This window comes from Oculina patagonica, chromosome 12, assembly GCF_052425735.1.
Source record: "Oculina patagonica isolate OP01 chromosome 12, crgOcupat, whole genome shotgun sequence".
NCBI lineage: Eukaryota > Metazoa > Cnidaria > Anthozoa > Scleractinia > Oculinidae > Oculina > Oculina patagonica.
The window spans coordinates 15085769-15102564 of record NC_135769.1 but is presented as its reverse complement, the minus strand read 5'-3'; the positions used below and the strand labels follow the sequence as shown (position 1 = coordinate 15102564).

The 16796-nt window shown below is 38.3% G+C and overlaps 2 protein-coding genes across 3 annotated transcripts; one reads left to right on the top strand and one right to left on the bottom strand.

The window, feature by feature from the left end:
- The first annotated feature begins 4549 nt into the window (after positions 1-4549).
- On the top strand, positions 4550-8369 carry LOC144632382 (QRFP-like peptide receptor). Of its 2 annotated transcripts, none has more exons than XM_078491014.1 (2): positions 4550-4714; positions 6557-8369. In XM_078491014.1, exon 2 carries the CDS (start codon positions 6610-6612, stop codon positions 7678-7680), a length of 1071 nt encoding a protein of 356 aa, XP_078347140.1. In that variant the 5' UTR covers positions 4550-4714; positions 6557-6609; the 3' UTR covers positions 7681-8369. The 2 variants fall into 2 exon arrangements, with proteins under 2 accessions (XP_078347140.1, XP_078347138.1); XM_078491012.1 differs by having other exon boundaries at positions 4562-4670.
- An 866-nt stretch (positions 8370-9235) lies between these two features.
- Positions 9236-16796, bottom strand: LOC144633005 (fibrinogen-like protein 1). Its single transcript, XM_078491780.1, has 6 exons — positions 16606-16796; positions 14965-15100; positions 14431-14461; positions 13081-13279; positions 12311-12437; positions 9236-11511 (listed from the first exon to the last, which is right to left on the bottom strand). The coding sequence occupies exons 2-6, from the start codon at positions 15080-15082 to the stop codon at positions 10886-10888; spliced, it is 1101 nt and encodes a 366-aa protein (XP_078347906.1). The 5' UTR covers positions 15083-15100; positions 16606-16796; the 3' UTR covers positions 9236-10885.

Below are 16796 nucleotides of genomic sequence, written 5' to 3'. Positions count from 1 at the left end.
GGTGGGCTTCTCTCTCGTGTTCGCGCGCTACGCCCCGCAGAACCACCTGTTTACGATATGTGTTTTGTGATTTTTCCCGTGTGAAGGAGGGTAACGATCCTACGAAATAGCTATTTTCTTCCAATTTTTGGAGGACACAAGGATCGTAGCGATCGCAGCAATCCTATGGAAACGAAACTTAAGGCCGGTGAAAAGCTTGGACTGTTCCCGGGAGTGTGAGCCTTTTAGAGTATCACACTGAGCAAAGAAATTCACGAGTCAAGCTTTGTTCGACTTGAAGTCATATGGTTCATTTCAAACTAATAAGTTATTGTCATTAAACTCACGTGAAGTCGAAAAAAGTGAATCAATATAATTGCCCAAAACGGAAAGACAAGCTACATGCATAAGAAAAGTTTTAATAATAATGAATTTGCAAATAATTTTAATTAATACATCTATTTTTGACAAACGCGCGAAGTTTGGTGTATACTTTTTAGAACACTTTAGTAAACGTATACCCAATTAACCGTTTATCTTAGCGGTCGGTGTATATTGTCATATTCGACCGCTAAAAGAACCAATCAGTATTCTTCTTTTCATTGATCCTGGACCCGTTTGACAAGTAAACTGATTGCAGTCTGTTTTTCTCTCGATATTTAGTAAGGGAGTGCGAGGTTAGGGAGGGTTAAAGACGCGTGAGGAAGGAATGGGGCGAGACAAGAGTGCGCGCGCGATCGAGGAAAAACAGACTGCAAACTCTTGTATACTTTTTGAGGACACGGGCTTCCTGTCAATCAAATTGGTTCTCGCGGGAGTAACCTTGGTAACCGACTTAAGAAGGAATCATGGCAAACTTTAGGCCCCGTTTACACGGGTCCGGACAAATTTTTGCACGGACGAATTTTGTACCTGGACCGCCTGTTTACATGGATCCGTGCAAATTTTGTTACAGATTGCAGTGGTAATTACACGGAACCGTGCAAATTTTAGACCAGTCGCGGCATTTGAATGGCTTTTTTACGTCTCTGTTGTGATTGTTTATCGCTACTGTTTTAAGCCAATCATGTTGCAGCTAATGCAGCACGCGGCAAATCAAACATGGCGGCAGAAGCGGCAGAAGCGGCAGACAAGAACTTTACGTGGTCTGATGAAGAAATTAATTTGTTGCTTAATGTAGTTATAGACTACAAAGCAAGAAAAGCAGGGGAAGGAGTTGATTGGGAAACGGTCATGAGCAAGTACGAAGACGTAACCAAAATGTTTTTGGAAAAGTACCCTCATAACGACAAGGAGAAATTCCCCCGACGTACCGCCGCTCGTCTTCTCATATCTGTGAACTGCTTTCTGGGTTTCTTTTGCCTCAATTTTTTAAATTTTTAAAACAAAATGTAACAAAATAGGGGCATAATGCAACAAAATGTTTCATTTTTGCTAAGCAGCCAGGCAAAATATAACTAGATTCCAGGCCTTAACCGCGCTATCTGTGCAAAAAGTTGCACGGTTCGGGTGTTTACACGAGTCCGTACGAAATATGGAACCGTGCCGGTCAAAAATTTGACCTGCTTTTTTCAGGTCCCAAACTTGCACACTTAGCCGTTCAAAAATTCGTCCAGTTCCGCCGGTCCCGTGTAAACGCAAGGTGGAACCGTGCAAGTTTTTGTCCGTGCAAAAATTTGTCCGGACCCGTGTAAACGGGGCCTTAGATTCTCCGTGGGCGATGGAGATTTCGACATGTGCTCCCAGCGTTCACTGAAGTCTGAAGCCGGCTGCGGCTATAAATTCACTTTCACGAAACAGAATGGCTGAGAGCGTTCCGCTTCTTTAATGCAACTTTGCACTGCGGTCCAAGATCTTCGCTTCGGAGTAACTTTCTCCTTCAAGGCTATTTTATTTGTTTTACAATAGTTTTTTACTTGTAACATTTATAGAGAAATTATATTTGTAGGTTGCGCGCGCGAATGGCGTAACGGAATGTACGTGTTTGCGTCAGCATAGTTTTTTGTTTTACAAAATCCTTTCTAAAGAGCGCCTGAATTCCTTCAATATAAGCACGCACCACTTGAGGTCTTCTTATTAATTTCGTGGTAAAGCTGGACAATCTAAATCGTGAAATTTATCTTTTGGTTTGCGAAAAAAGGGTATTTGCAATAATCAATAAGCAGCACGCGCACAGGGAACGGCAGTTGATGGCGAGAGCATTCGTAAGCTCTGCGCTTTAAAATCCTTGATTTGATACACACGGCGATGCTTACAGCTGCTTGTCGATGACCACTTGATTAAGACAGACGCGAATTCTCTTTCGTGTATTTTCACAAATGGAAGATTGCAGTTTTTCCAAAACCAGTGGACAGGTTAATTTCAATGCTATGCTATTACGCAACCTTCGCTTCCCGCGAAAGTTATGTAATTTGGTATGAACTGACCAATCAGCAACTCCGTTGCTGGACCAACGGAGAGCTGACGGATATCCTCAAAAATTCCAAAAGAGTCCGTAGTCTGTCTTTTCTCGTCTCGCCCCAAGCCCCCTCTCATCCACCCGCCAGTTCAACCAGTTTGCTCGCGTTCCTGATATAACCGCGCGCTCCGACCCTAAGAGACCTAAGAAAAAAGGCAGACTACCAGTAGTCTATTTGACAAGCCATACATTCCTGAAAAAAATGACTACAACTTCAACGGATAACACGCTAATAATACAAACATCGAACATTTGTCTGTTCGTGTTGGGTTCCGTAAAAGGGACCTAAATTTATTATAAAAATATATTAAAAATATAAAAATATCAGTTTGATGCTAAAAGACACCATTTGTGAACTTTTAATGGCTTAAAAGCTTTTTCGAATTTTCATCACAAAGGCTGATAAATTAAATCACCTTGAGGCCGCTATACAGTAATAAGAACGAAACGTAAAATCAACTGAAATTGCGCAAAACGTCGGCGAATAATTACCTACACGATTTTAGTCCAATCATAATCTCTCAGCAAAAAAGTACCACCTCATTGTAAGTTCTTAAGATTCCCCCTATGTGATACTTTCTTAAAGCCAAATTCAAGCAAAACAATCAGTATAAATAAACTGAGGTGATCCGAAGGAACTTTTCTTGATTCATATACAAAACGACGCACGTACGCCTGACTGTTTAATTTTCATGCTTAATCATGAAGCATGAAAACAGTGACGTAACCATGGTAACTCGCTTTTTTACATAATTACAATATTAGCATTTTTGTCAACCTACACAATAAAAACTTTATTATTCTCATCATTGGGTATAATTAAGAGTGCATTTTATTAAGGATAACCTGTAAGAAAGCACTTAGCAGCGAGCTAAGTACGAAACACAAACTTAATTTAACAGGCGGCATTAACGTTTCGAGATATACGTGAATCGCATTTTAATTCTTATTGCAATGTAGAATGAAATGAGTGTCTAATGTTTTTCCTGTTCCTCGTCCACTTTGAGTTAACTGACTTTCTTTTGCTAAAGAAAGCACAAATTTGGCGTAAAATCATTACTTTGGATAGCCCATTGGTCGATAAAACCACATTCATACTCTGGTGGTGTTTTTTTTTTCTCTTCTTCTTTTTTTGGGAGTAAATATTTTAATCCTGCAGTTAAAAGTATGCAATATAGTGTAATTTGATAACAGCCCTCCTCTGCTCCCTGCCAGAAGCAATACTTTTTTATCTGCCCAAAATTATTGTTTTCATGTTTTTTTTTGTAAGGAAAGATGGCACACTTCGACGAGTGTTGAAGTTGTGTCATTGATTACAGATTACAGTGATTCTTTATGGTACGTAGAACTCAGAAATATTCTCGCCTTGTCACTGACTTAACTATGTCTTTCATGTAGAACCTTCCTATAGCGGCCTCCCTTTTAGCAGAATAAACTCGCCGATGTAGGGAAGTCTCAATAAGAGTCAAGTGTATTGAGCGGCGCACGATCGCGACAAAAAGAGAGAAGAGAAAGAAAGCCTGGCCGTTTGTTTGTTTTACCGTATTTAGAATAAAGCGTAAAATACTACCCGAACTCGTTTTTTAATTTATAAGATTTTAAAGACTTTAAAGAGCTATTAAAGAAGCCTTCGACAAAGACTTCTGTGTAACCAGATAGTACCGACTCGCGGCCCCTGACAGTGAAATTGTTTCTCTTTTCAGGTCAGTACCGCTTGTTGTTTTTATTTGTGTTATCTACTCATCCACTATTCTTTAAGAAAAAAAAAATACTCGGCCCTCAGTCACGGAGTGTTCATTCAACTTCCGCTCTGATATTCTCTATACACACATGAATATACAGTTTATCTCAGATTGGCTAGGCTAGTTTATTGACTATACACACAACACAAGTTATTCATGACATTCAAACTAGCTTCGGTCATTATGAGATAAAGCGATATTGCAGTCACTGTGATGTCAAAACAAGCATGTCTTTTGAACGTTCCCATTGGTGAACTCATATAATCATCAATTTAATTATATATAGACTTTCATTTGCAGAAACAATTATTAAGGTGGTGAAGCTAATTTATTCAAGATGAATTAATGCTAGTATTCTTATTGTTTGGATGACAAAACGTTATCTGGATAATGAAAACAGCGGAAAACAGTGAGAGTTATTTTGCCAGTTTGTGAGGCTTGAAGTGGGAACGCGATTTAGCTCCCGAGAAGGGTTCTTGAGGACATTCAAGGTATTCATACTTTGGCGGAGGATAAAGGAACTGAATATTTTTCGGTGATTGATATTTTTGCTTTTTCAATTTACCACAACCATAAGTTGAATGCGTGTTCATTCAATTACTTGCTCTGTATGATCGTGTAGAAAAAAGTGTTTCTGTTAGGGAAAGTAGTATATATTATCTGATACTGAGCAAGCGAGGTAACTGATTATACAAAAGAAGCGGGACAGTAAAAACAATTCGACAAAAGCCTTATCCTAAGCGTTTGTTTATTTTATTCACAAGGTAGTTTTCTTATTAAAAGTGTAAAAAAGCGTTCTCTGGTTTACACTTTTAATATGTCTTATCCTGGTTGCAGTTCAATTTTTAAGGTAGTATTCTGCATGAGCACATGATATCTTCATATTTGGTCGTTTTTTTAGTGTAATTCCGGGGTTTTACAAACATTGAACAAAAACGAAACATAGAGAGAAATCACATGGTATAATTAATATGTGTTGAATATTGTTTCCTGAAATTTCAGATATTTTCCAAAACCCAGGTTAATTAACAGTGAAGAAGGCAAAAACAAAACACATTTCCTAGCCAAAATATTAACAAGCTCGCATTTCTATGGCCTCGAATTTATTTGCCTCAAATTGTATCAATGGAAGTTTTGTTTGAATGAATAAAGAATCGTTTCTCGTGCCGGTAAATTATAAAAAAGCATATTTCCCATTACTGTCTTATTTCACTTACTTCATTATCAAACAAATAACATCCGCCAGTATTTGTAGATACCAATTGGAGCGAAAGGTCTTTTAAAGAAAGCATCGTTTTGTCATGCATATCACACCCCATTTCTGGGGTCTTGCGCTTGAGCCAAACATGATCATCACATTTTTATAATGAAATCATTTTTTCCACCGGTTCCTTTGACTAGAACATCTTTTTTATGAAAGAACTTTGTCAATAACAGCCATTTTCCTGATCATAAAATTGATTCTATAAACATGTTTCATTAAATTGAGATAATCGTCGAAAATACTTCCCCTGAGCGAAAACATGGCAGGTAAACATTAATAAAATTTGCAATTACTTATTTATTGACATACATCTCAGTGTATTCTCATGTTTCCACTCACTTCTTGAAACTTTTTTCCAATTGTGTTGCTTTCTTGTGGAAAAAGTGTTAATCATGCATGCGGATCACAACAGACCCGAAGCTCATGAAATATTATTAGCAAACAGGAAGTTTTAAATCATGAAATATTTACTCAGCAAACCCACCAGGTCACGCTCAGGGTAAAAAAAATGCAACATCATGTGTGTTTGCATGAACGAAGCGTACTAATGTTTCTAAAGGACCCTTGCTGCCAATGTTATCTTTAAGTTTTCAGTTAAAGACCCTATAGTTTTTAGAGCTTAATATGCCTTCAAAGCAATCCAACTTCTTCCTTGACTGCTCAATATTCACGTCATATACGAAGTTCCTGTTCTCAATTCCATGCATAATTTTAACTATCATGTTACTGTCTTAAGTCACTGTTGTTTATTCCTTCACTAAGGTAAGGATGGAGACATCGATTTATATTCTCTGTGGCATGTTTTTACATTTTCTAGCCTATTTGTCGCAGTTTATGTTTATTCGTTTCCTTGTAAACAACCGTTTAAATAGCCAAGCCGCATTATTATTACATTTTACCACCCAAACCCAAACAGCCTTAAGCTTCAAACAAAGCTTCCTTTCGTCCCCACTCAGGTTTCGTTGCCTTGAAAAAAAAGTTACTTTTCAGTGACTTCTGTCAATCAGTTTGAGGGAGTTTTGTGATCCCAAAATCACCTGTTCCGAGACACAGCTTTTTCGTCACCAGTGAATCGAATATTCTAAACTAATTCCGTTTATTCTTTTCTCATAGAGTTCTGTCAATCTTTGACGCTCAGGACGTGCTAGGTTGGGTCCGGCTTGGAAATGTCATCGACTGCAGATATCACCTTTAAGTTGGTCTTCTCGTTGATGATCACAATCAACTTTCTTGGCAATGCACTGGTCATCTTTGTCGTCCTGCGAAATCGGAGAATGCAAACTCCTATGAACTATCTGCTGACTAATCTCGCCCTAGCAGACCTCTTATTCGCGCTGTTTTTCATTCCACGAAGACTGCTCATCACAGAATTCAGACACCCTACAGGATGGGTTGGGGATTTCTTGTGCAAAACATTTACACACGCAAACTTATCCTGGATGGCATCAGTAGCGGCGGTAATAACATTGTTATTTATTGCATGGGAGCGATACCACGCCATAATCCATCCACACAACTCTCGAGGCCGCATGACAAAGGGAAGGCTCAGAAAATTAGTCATTATTACATGGATTTCATCGGGTTTTTTTCTGCTGCCCGAGACGTGGGTGATACGTTATGACGAAAAGAAGCGAGCCTGCATTTTTGACTTTCCTGATTGGCTTGGTAAGGCGGACGCAGTCATGTGGCTTTTCGCCATCGGCCTATTCCCGCTAGGTGCTATGGGTATTCTGTATGGACGAGTGGTGCGGCGGTTATGGTTTACAAATGATCACACCACAAGTGTGTCCCAGAGAACAATGCTGAAGTCAAGAAAACGTGTCACTAAGACGGTATTGGTGATAACTGTCGTCCTGGGAATTTCTTGGCTTCCAAACCTTATTTACTACTTTCTCGAGATGTTCCTACTAATAAATGACACGCGGACAATAGCGACCAACATTGGTTCTTCTGAGACACTGTTTCGCGTTGTTTCATACGTATTTATATCAATAAACTCTACTATAAACCCTGTCATATACGCTACACAAGACAGGACATTTCGACGTCACATGTGGAGCGTACTAACGAGATGCTGCGGAACTCGTAACAATAAAGTATTCGGCGATCTCAAGGAATCAGGCGTATGTGTTACAGTTTCAGGAGCAGGGATTGCTCTGAAGGGAGTTGGTATCGAATGTAAACTTGAAACGGACACACAAGGCGGCAACCATCTAGAGTATTGCACAGAAACGTAAAACAAAACCGTTCTTGTTTGCTAATGAAGTCGCCAGGGCCCTTAATACGAGCCTTAAACTATGATTTCTTCAGTTTCTTGTTCCATGAACTTAATAATTGTTCGTGGGTGTCCGATACTGATTTCATGAAATCTAGTGTGTTCAAATTGATTAACAATCCATATCGCGCAAGCTTTGTATAGTGCTCTTTTGAAATCTAATCGCACGACGGAATTTTTTTGTGTGCTTTTCGTTGGTGATCCGTAGTTTGCAATTTTTCCTGGTCTTTTATCTCTTGAAAATTAGTGATACAAAAAAGGCTGTTTTAGGTCGTACGAAATTAAAAAAAGGTGACATCCAAAGCTGGGCGCGCTTTCGGACGGCCGCCTCCAATCTAACAAAGTTCGAGTCTTTCATAAAGGGAAAGAGATAAATAGTTAACAAAAAAAATATAAAACTGTTTAAGGTTACTTATTTAAATAAGCAAAAGACTGCGCCAAGTTGTATACATTGTAATCTTTTATAAGAACCAGATGTTCCGTTTTTATCAACTGACAGATCAAAATCGGCAATTCGTCTCTTTGCGTAGTCATGAAGTTTTGCTTGTTATCTTCTGTCGGTTTTTTATGGGTTTACAGGGGAGTATTACCAGTGCAATAGTCAATACGTTTTCGACCAATCAAAATGCAGTTAAATAATGCAATGCGATTAAACCTAGCGTTATGTGCAATGAATAAAGTTGAGAAAATTGTTAGTTTCCACGTTTTCTTAAGTGTTCTACCTCAATTTTTATGATCAGGAATGCTCACAGCCATATCTCGCGTGCAAAAAGCCAAAATATCGTCGCATTTATATTAAATGAAGAATCTTTCATTTGATGCGAATAATAGCAATAGCCTCACGAGGCCTAAAAAAGCGATCGCTTACAAAGATTCGTCTCCCAAGTAAAACACCGCTACTGTAAATGTACAAAGTACCTGCAGTCATTATAATTTGTGTTTTCATCATTTTGTATTGACATTTTTGTGACCTAATCTCGGCAAATGAATTTTTCATACTTAATTGCCGAGCATGCGTAGTCGCGTCGTGTGTCAGATTTCTGACACATTTGACGCGAGCAAAATCCGACTTAACGACATCAGCTGTATTTCAGACCATTTCAGCTATAAAGCTCTGGCATTATTTATACAGTATATTTTTTAATGGTCTACTTAAACAAAAAAAAAAAAAGGGCGCGCGCGGAAGAGTATAGTCAAATCAGAGTTTTATTATATAAAACAAATAGATTCCATTTTGCCGTGCGTCTGTTCAGTTATAGATCACAGATGACGTCAAAATGTGGTAAGAGCAAAAAAAGTGGCCTACGAGCCGCTAGGGCGAGTTGGCCACTTTTGTTCTCTTACCACATTTTGACGTCATCTGTGATCTATAACTGAACAGACCCACGGCAAAATTGAATCTATTTTTTTTATATAATAAAACTCGATTTGGACTATGAACTCTGATCACGCGCGCAGTCACACCCTCGTGACGTCATCTTCGTCTGTACTCTATGATCATAAGTAGACAATCAAAATGCGCGTAGAATTCAGGTTATTATATAAACTCTTATAGACCATAGAAATGATATCATAAAGTGCACAAACCTCAAGTGAAACTACGAGCCGTTAGGCGAGTGGTTTCACTGCAGCGTTTCACTGTAATGGTTACGCTGCAAAGTTAAAGGGGGCTTAACTGGCTGAAGAATCCAGTCAGGGAAAGTAAGCCGAGGGATGAACACTTCATTAAAAAGAAAGCATTATTTTTTACGGTACTGGCTGCATAAAATAAACATGTCAGTTTTGGCTTAAAACGTCGAGAGAATAAATTTTACCATGGAGCACTGAACAGAGAAATATGACAAAAAAGCTACAAATTCTTCGACTAAGTCTCTTGGTCTAACGAAAATTTATATATTTAACTTACAGGGATTCAGGTTACACCGTAAGGTTAGCCATGGCGTGAAATGCTTTGCAAAAGCTATTATTTCGGCCGTACCTTATTATAGGAATAGAACGAAGCATTTTAACAACGCGAACATAATCTACGCGAAACAGAATTAACGCTAATTTTCGAAAAGTTATGTATGCATCCACTTAATTAGCGCAAAATTCCGTGTGATGCTCGTTTACACGCAAGCCTCACGGCAATAATATCTAAAGCTACCGCGCTTTTTACAAGACAGGACAACAACGTCCTAGCTGGGGGGGGGGGGGGGGGCAGTTGCCGCCGCCAGAAAAACTAAAAGACTAAGAAAACTAAATTTAAAGAAAAACTAAACTAAAAAAAATAGTTGTCTCCGCCAGAAAAACTTGCCCCCGCAGACAAAAAATCCTACGCACATTTTGCACAAGAAAGTAGAAGAAGTGTGCGGTTTCTTTATTTACCTTGGAGATAAAAAAAAAACATTTATATAAAAATTAAAATGACGATTTTCGTCGACTGACTCTGCGGAGAGGTAGTCTACATGTTACTTTGCTAGAGATAAACGTGGCCTAAAATAACGATGCAGTAAAATAGTCTGATTTAAGTTAACAATGAAGTAAATTAAGGTGCATAAAATTAACGCGAATTTTTAAAATTTGCGTTAATAACATGCATCGTTCTATAATAAGGTAACAGAAAGCTACAGGTTTCGTAAGCTAAAACGAAGAAAATGTTGTCAACGTTGGCCGCTTAATTAAGAATATTTACAAAGCTGGTCACATTGCCTTTGGACTCATCACATATTTAGTAAATATCTCAGTTGGCTCCCTCTTAGTCATTCATGTCAGGTTTGATATTTTTACTCAAATATTCAGATCAACGTTTTCTGAAATTTTAACAGAAAATGTGAGGAGAATCAGTGTAGATTCGTATCTTTACCTCTTGAATCCGTAAGCTGGTGGATTTACAATGCGACTAAAATATCAAATTAAAGACGACCTTATTTGTAGGTAAGACAATTAAGGTTAAAAATATTTACTAAAACAACAGAAAAAAATAACTTTTCCTTTATGTGAAGCTGGCTTCCATAAAAAAAAATTAAAGTTGCTCCAAATTTGACAGCTACGTCCATGAAGCCAGACTCTACTTCATCGCTAAATGTGTAATGTATGGATAAAGAGAGATTAAGTAGAACTAAATTTCAGTATGAGAAGAAGGCTTTTTTAGCTGATCCATATCTCACATCAACATGTGTATTTCATCACCTTATTTTCATTTCAGTGTAGGAAATTGTCGAAGAATAAAGCCACCCATCCCATTGAGGAATGTAAGCTTGATTCAGATTTGCGCGACCACAGTTGTTGAACCACCAGCCTGATGCTCCGTTCACAACAGCACAGCTTCCGAGGCCATTTTTATCATTGTCTCGGTCAGAAGTTGTGAACTGCATGCCGTCCTGCTCAAACCCTTTGACGCTGTCATGGAACGCATCAACGATGGTTCCCTTGGAGTACACCCCGACGCTGAGACGGTAATTGTCCTCAGGACTGGATATGGAAAAGTTTTCATAAACGGCATAACCCTGATGGTTGGTACTATCTCTGAGCTCTACTCGCAGCTGTACCGGAGTTTTTGTTAAACGTGACAGATGCTTATTTCCAAGCCAGATTGAGTTAACCGAATGACTGAAGCCTGCCTCATATTCCGCCCAAGTTTTTGAGAAAAGAGTCGTGAATGGACTTGAACGTCTTTGGAAAACAGTCCAGCCTCCACCATCAGTAGTCTGATCACACCACACTACAATTCCATTATCCTCATCATCCGGGGCCACTTGATTACTTCCGTCTTTTGTTACCCCGAGCTCAAGTAATTCCTTGCAGCTGCGAGCTGTGAAGTACAAAAACATTAAAATACAAAGTAAGAAATGGATGAAATGAAAAACAAAATGTTTGTATAGCGCGCGGTCAAAACAAGGTTATGAACGGACATCACGTTCCATTTCTATATGTATTAAAACCTGTATTCTTAAATAAAAAGAAGCACATGACGCTTTTACTGATGTAAACTATTGTAAATAATAAAACTTTGAGGGTTATTGATATTTATTTTAAGCAGCTTGTTAATAATACTTTACTATGAGAGAGCATTGTATGTAAAATTGACTTCATTCCATTAATTATTTTAATAATGAGTGTTTCATTTAACAAATTTGAAACACTAATTATCTTAAGGTTTATTGCTGCCGATACTTTGCTTATGTTTACTGAGGTACATGTTCGACTTGACAGTTTCTGTGTATCTATTTTTTATATGGGGAAAGCTGGACTGGCCGGATTCTTTCGAAAAGCTGAGATCCCCATTTAACCGGGCGGAGTGACTCATCTTACAACTGAAGACCCTCAGAGAATCTCTGTCAGTTTCATTGGAACTTCCAATAAGATATTTATAGAACCAACATTTTTTTAAACTTTCTGAACACAATGTGCAATGTTCATGCAAGGCAAGGAACGTTCTACCGTGGACTAAACTGAACCAACAAATTCCTCCAAACCTATGCACCGAAAAATATCTCCCCGGAATTTTAACAGAACGATAACAGAAGCTAATGGTACGTGTTCGAGTCAAAGGTTAACATGTTCATCACATCACACATTCGACATTCATGTGGAGTGAGTGTACCACATGCCTTTGGGTCTTTCACATTGCTTGCCGCGGTACATCTCAGTACACTGACAGTAAAACATGTCTCCGTAACACGTGTCCACGCATGTCCCGCCATTATAGCATGTGTACTTTTCACATCCAACACCCTTCTGTAGATACAGAAATAAAAACAAGTATCAGAAATCGTATAACAATTTAGAATTGACTGTTTACCCGACATAACCATTTGGGTGGCCTTCTGGATTCATATGTAAACAAATCAATACATAAGAACAGTTCGCTGCCAGGATAAATGAACAATAAACTGGTTGTTAAGGACATAAGGATGTTTAGCCAATGGCCATGTATTTCTTATATAAAGGAAAATGAACGTCTTCTTGTTAACAATGACGAGAAGCTCAAAAACAGTTGAGAGTAATGTTATATAATGATATATTCATGCAGCATGGGTTTGAATTCATAAAACATGGAGTACTTGGCGACGGAACCCATGGAGAGGGAGAAAATGACAAGGACGAAAACGAAGTACAATAACTCCTGGGGAAAACTCTTTCCCGGGCGTACTCATTCTTATTTTTTCCTATTTACTCTTAGTTCTTTTGTGTTTCTATAAATTAGAAAACTATTATTACGAGCTTGTCCTCAATTCGAAAATAATTTTGAACACAGTTGAAAAAGACTTAAAATTTAGTAACATAGCTCCTAAAGACACCTTTTAATATTATTTGAGAACAGTTCTCACGTGTAAAAATAAACACAACGCTCCTGTGATGTTAAAAAGTAGATACATACCTGTCGTTTGTTTAAAGATCCAAAATACTGGAAACCATCTTTCTCCTTGAAAGCTGCTGGCCTGCTCTCCTTGGTTTGTGAATTGAGTTCACAAGTTTGTCTTTTAGTATAGTTAGCTTTATACTCGTAGTTGTATGATATGCAACCCTCATAACTCAAGCATACTCTCCCGCAGTCAATTTCATCTTGCACTTGGTGTCTAAAAAGGAAAATGTCTGTTTAGAGTGTTATTTGGCCACTTCACATAATATAAAACTCTATTCTACAGTAACGAAGATCTTGATACATACTCTCACTTATGTTTAACATTATTCCATGAGCGGACGTTGATATGTTTTCCATTATTCCATGAGCGGACGTTGGATATGAATTGATCCTGAGTTGGCTATAACTATATATCTCATATCAAACAACGCGAGTGGAATAATTGTTTTATTGAAAACACCCAAAGAATTGCAATATTTGAGCTCCCCGGCTGTTCTCGTTAAAATGAGGTCACGTACCATTGCCTGCTAACCAATCAAAACTCAGGAATTGCAATACACTATTGCTAGTTGTCAACGATATAAGATGTATACAGCTAATTCGAGAAAAGTTGTCGGAAAAAAGCACAAAGCACAAAAGTGCACGCGACAAGACCGAAAGGTAGTATGGGTAGAAGTAGAGAGCTACTGCACGTGCTGAATACTAATAAGATGGCGACATGACAAACGCGAATTTGCATGTTTTCTTTCTCTTCAGACGTTTGGAAACAAGGTACTTTTAGCCACGCTGAATTTTAGAAGAATTTTCAAAACTCAAAGACATGCAACAGTTAAAGTTAAGCAACAGACAAAGGCCTCCTGAGAGGAAAAACAAAATCTTCACGTGCAAAAATACAGAATTGTACATTTCCTAGAAGACAAAATGCAAAATTCCAGTGAATACCCAGACCATCTTTCGGTCTTGTCGCATGCACTTTTGTGCTTTTTTCCGACAACCTTTCTCGAATTAGCTGTATAGCGACATCTGATTTAGGAAATCATAAGATGTAAACTTACTTAATACGTGGAACGGAAGACAGGTTCGGTAAATAAAATCAAATAGAAGACTTTATATCAAATGAAGCTACATTGCATCATGAGCACACCAAGTATATGTTTGTTATCAGAGTTTACGTATGCAACATTCTGTGTTGCTTTGCTGGCCATAACATTAGCGGTGTTAACGCTAAATGTGGAGGGCCTCTGAACTCTTCCTTAACCTGCGATCACCCACTCCCTCCACTACGATCTCAGAATGATGTGGACGTGTGATAACTAATCGTTCAACTGAGAAATAGTAGCAGTCCCTTTTGATCTATATACATACGTATCTAGTTTGAATCCCACCAAAGCTTTATCTGTGAATTTAACAATGAAAAGAAAAAAACAAATTAAACATGACACACGCTGTCTCGCGAGACAGACCTATGCAGAAAGAACACTTTTAACACAGGCATGACCTTTGGATTTCCTTTTTACAATGGTCTATCTGTAATACGTTTTTATTTTGTTTTAATTTGTCGTAAATAAATTGGTATTGTATAGTATAATAGTATTGTATTGTTTAGCCTTGATGTTCGCTAATAATCCAGGGAATTTATTCAAGGTTTTAATTTCTTTATTTGTGTAATTTAAAAGTGCTTTTTCACTGCTAATGCATATTGTCTGGAGTTCAACTTTACTCAAAGTCACAATTAAAGGACAAAAAACAGAAAAAGAAAACCTTATTGCAAGACTTCTAAAGGAGAAATCCTAATTAACGCTAGATAAGTTTAATCGTGCTCGGTCTATATCTCTACTGTAAGAGTTGATGAGAAAGGGAATACAATCAAATGGCGTATCTTTTCGTGACTTATTATACCTTCTCCTGATGCTTGAAACAGTCCTGTTCTTAGGCACTGACCCCGGAACACTTCTAGTTCAGAGAGAGTGAACTGCACTGTGAACACTAACGCAATCGTGTAGACTGCTACAGGCATGACTCCAACTAAACAGCCCTGAGAAAGGACGCAAAAACAGCTTGGAATCAGTGCCGACACACTATAACTCGCTAGCTTAAATAAAATCTGTTAAATCTTGCCTGGTACTCAGTGATTAGTTCGAGTTTAGTAACAGTAATAAATGCCAGGCGCCTTTATTTCTGAACGCGATTATAAAAGCCGAAAAAAGAGCACCTACGATTGCAACCGTGAAACTATTTTAACCATCTATGTAAATTCTAAATCGAAAAGGGATTTAAAGTTGTTGAAAACAGGCAAGGAAAACACTGTTATTTTACATATTTAATAATTAATAACAAAAGGTGAATTCCAAATGAGCAAAGTTAAGATTAATTGCAGGAGGAAGCGGCTTCTACCTTTTGATTAACATAGAAGTAAGATAATAAATGAGCAAACAAAGGCGACATCACTTTAATCTACAAATAAGTGTCAAAAAAGTTCAATAAATGAAAAATAATATCGCTACAGTTTTAAGGTTTATTGCCAAAAAGTATTTACCGACTATGAAAACATTTTCGGAACCTTTTGTTCACAGTTGATAGTTTTGGTTGATGCAGTATTAAATTTGGACAGATGTGACCTCGCTCGAGTTCCCATGACATTTCTTTTATTTTTATCAGTAAAAGTTTTGCTTTATAGATATAAAAGGAGAATAATTCATATAAATATTTTTCCAGTTACAAGTTACAAGAAAGACAAGAAAGTGCTATATATATTTTTACAGCAAACGTGAATTAACAGAGGGGATAGCAATAATAATAACACAAGGAGGAAAAATAGAGCGCGCGTCTTTATTTGAACTAAACTTAAACCTTTTATTTCGCAGCACCCCCCCCCCCCCCCCCACCCGGAAAAACAGCGCCGTTGCTATAAAAATGTCCCTTCTTGTCTTCTCTTGTCTTGTCTTGTCTTGTCTCGAAGAATTTATATAGAGCAATCTTGGATCGATGTTAACTAAAAGTTTAAACATCTCATGAGCGCGTTCAGGTCGCCTCTCGACTTCTGAGGTATCTTGCGTAAAGGCAAGGTTTTAGGGCCCAAGTAAAACCTATAGTCTAGTCATTTTACGCTGTCTTTACGTATTACACATCTACAGCCATCGCACTGTGCATTCTGCGGCGCGGCTGTCGTTGCATTCGCTGTTGTGGTTTGTTTCCACTCCCTATCAACTTAGCTAAAGTCTCCTACACAAGATCAATACAGAACATTATATCATAAAATGATGTCGGCAAAATACTTGTGTGCTATCCATTGTCGACTGGAAATCCCGGGGGGTCTCCGGGTCAGTGACGGGGATGTCGTGGGGCACTCGGACCCATCCCTGTCTCCCGACTTACCCAATCCCTGGACCACGCCCTCCTGTCATCCCCTATCCGCCCGCCCACTGTGCCCTCCCCTTTCTCCCCACCCTCCTCCCTCCCGATCCCCATCCCCTCCCTCCTCGGTCCCCCTGGGCTGGAAATAAAATCCTTTAGCGATTAAAAATTTTTATTGAAACTTACCGTCGTGATAGCTGCCTTCCTTCGCCTCCTTTCAATTTACAAAATGATTGTTTTTCTATACTTAACTTGTATTTTTCTTTGAAAAATTAGCTTACTGTTAACCGATATACAGATTTAAGGCTCCGGATTTTCATTGTTCAATAGACAGAAAGTCAAACGGAACCTAAATGGCTTCTTAGTTATTTTTCTCG

Excerpts from the sequence above, each read along its gene's own strand:
- LOC144632382 (XM_078491014.1), top strand. The coding sequence starts at position 6,610 with ATGTCATCGACTGCAGATATCACCTTTAAGTTGGTCTTCTCGTTGATG.
- LOC144633005 (XM_078491780.1), bottom strand. The coding sequence starts at position 15,082 with ATGCCTGTAGCAGTCTACACGATTGCGTTAGTGTTCACAGTGCAGTTC. Across the intron at positions 14,462-14,964 it reads GTTTCAAGCATCAGGAGAAG|ATAAAGCTTTGGTGGGATTC; the intron begins GTATAATAAGTC and ends TTAAATTCACAG. Across the intron at positions 12,438-13,080 it reads GATCTTTAAACAAACGACAG|AAGGGTGTTGGATGTGAAAA; the intron begins GTATGTATCTAC and ends CTGTATCTACAG.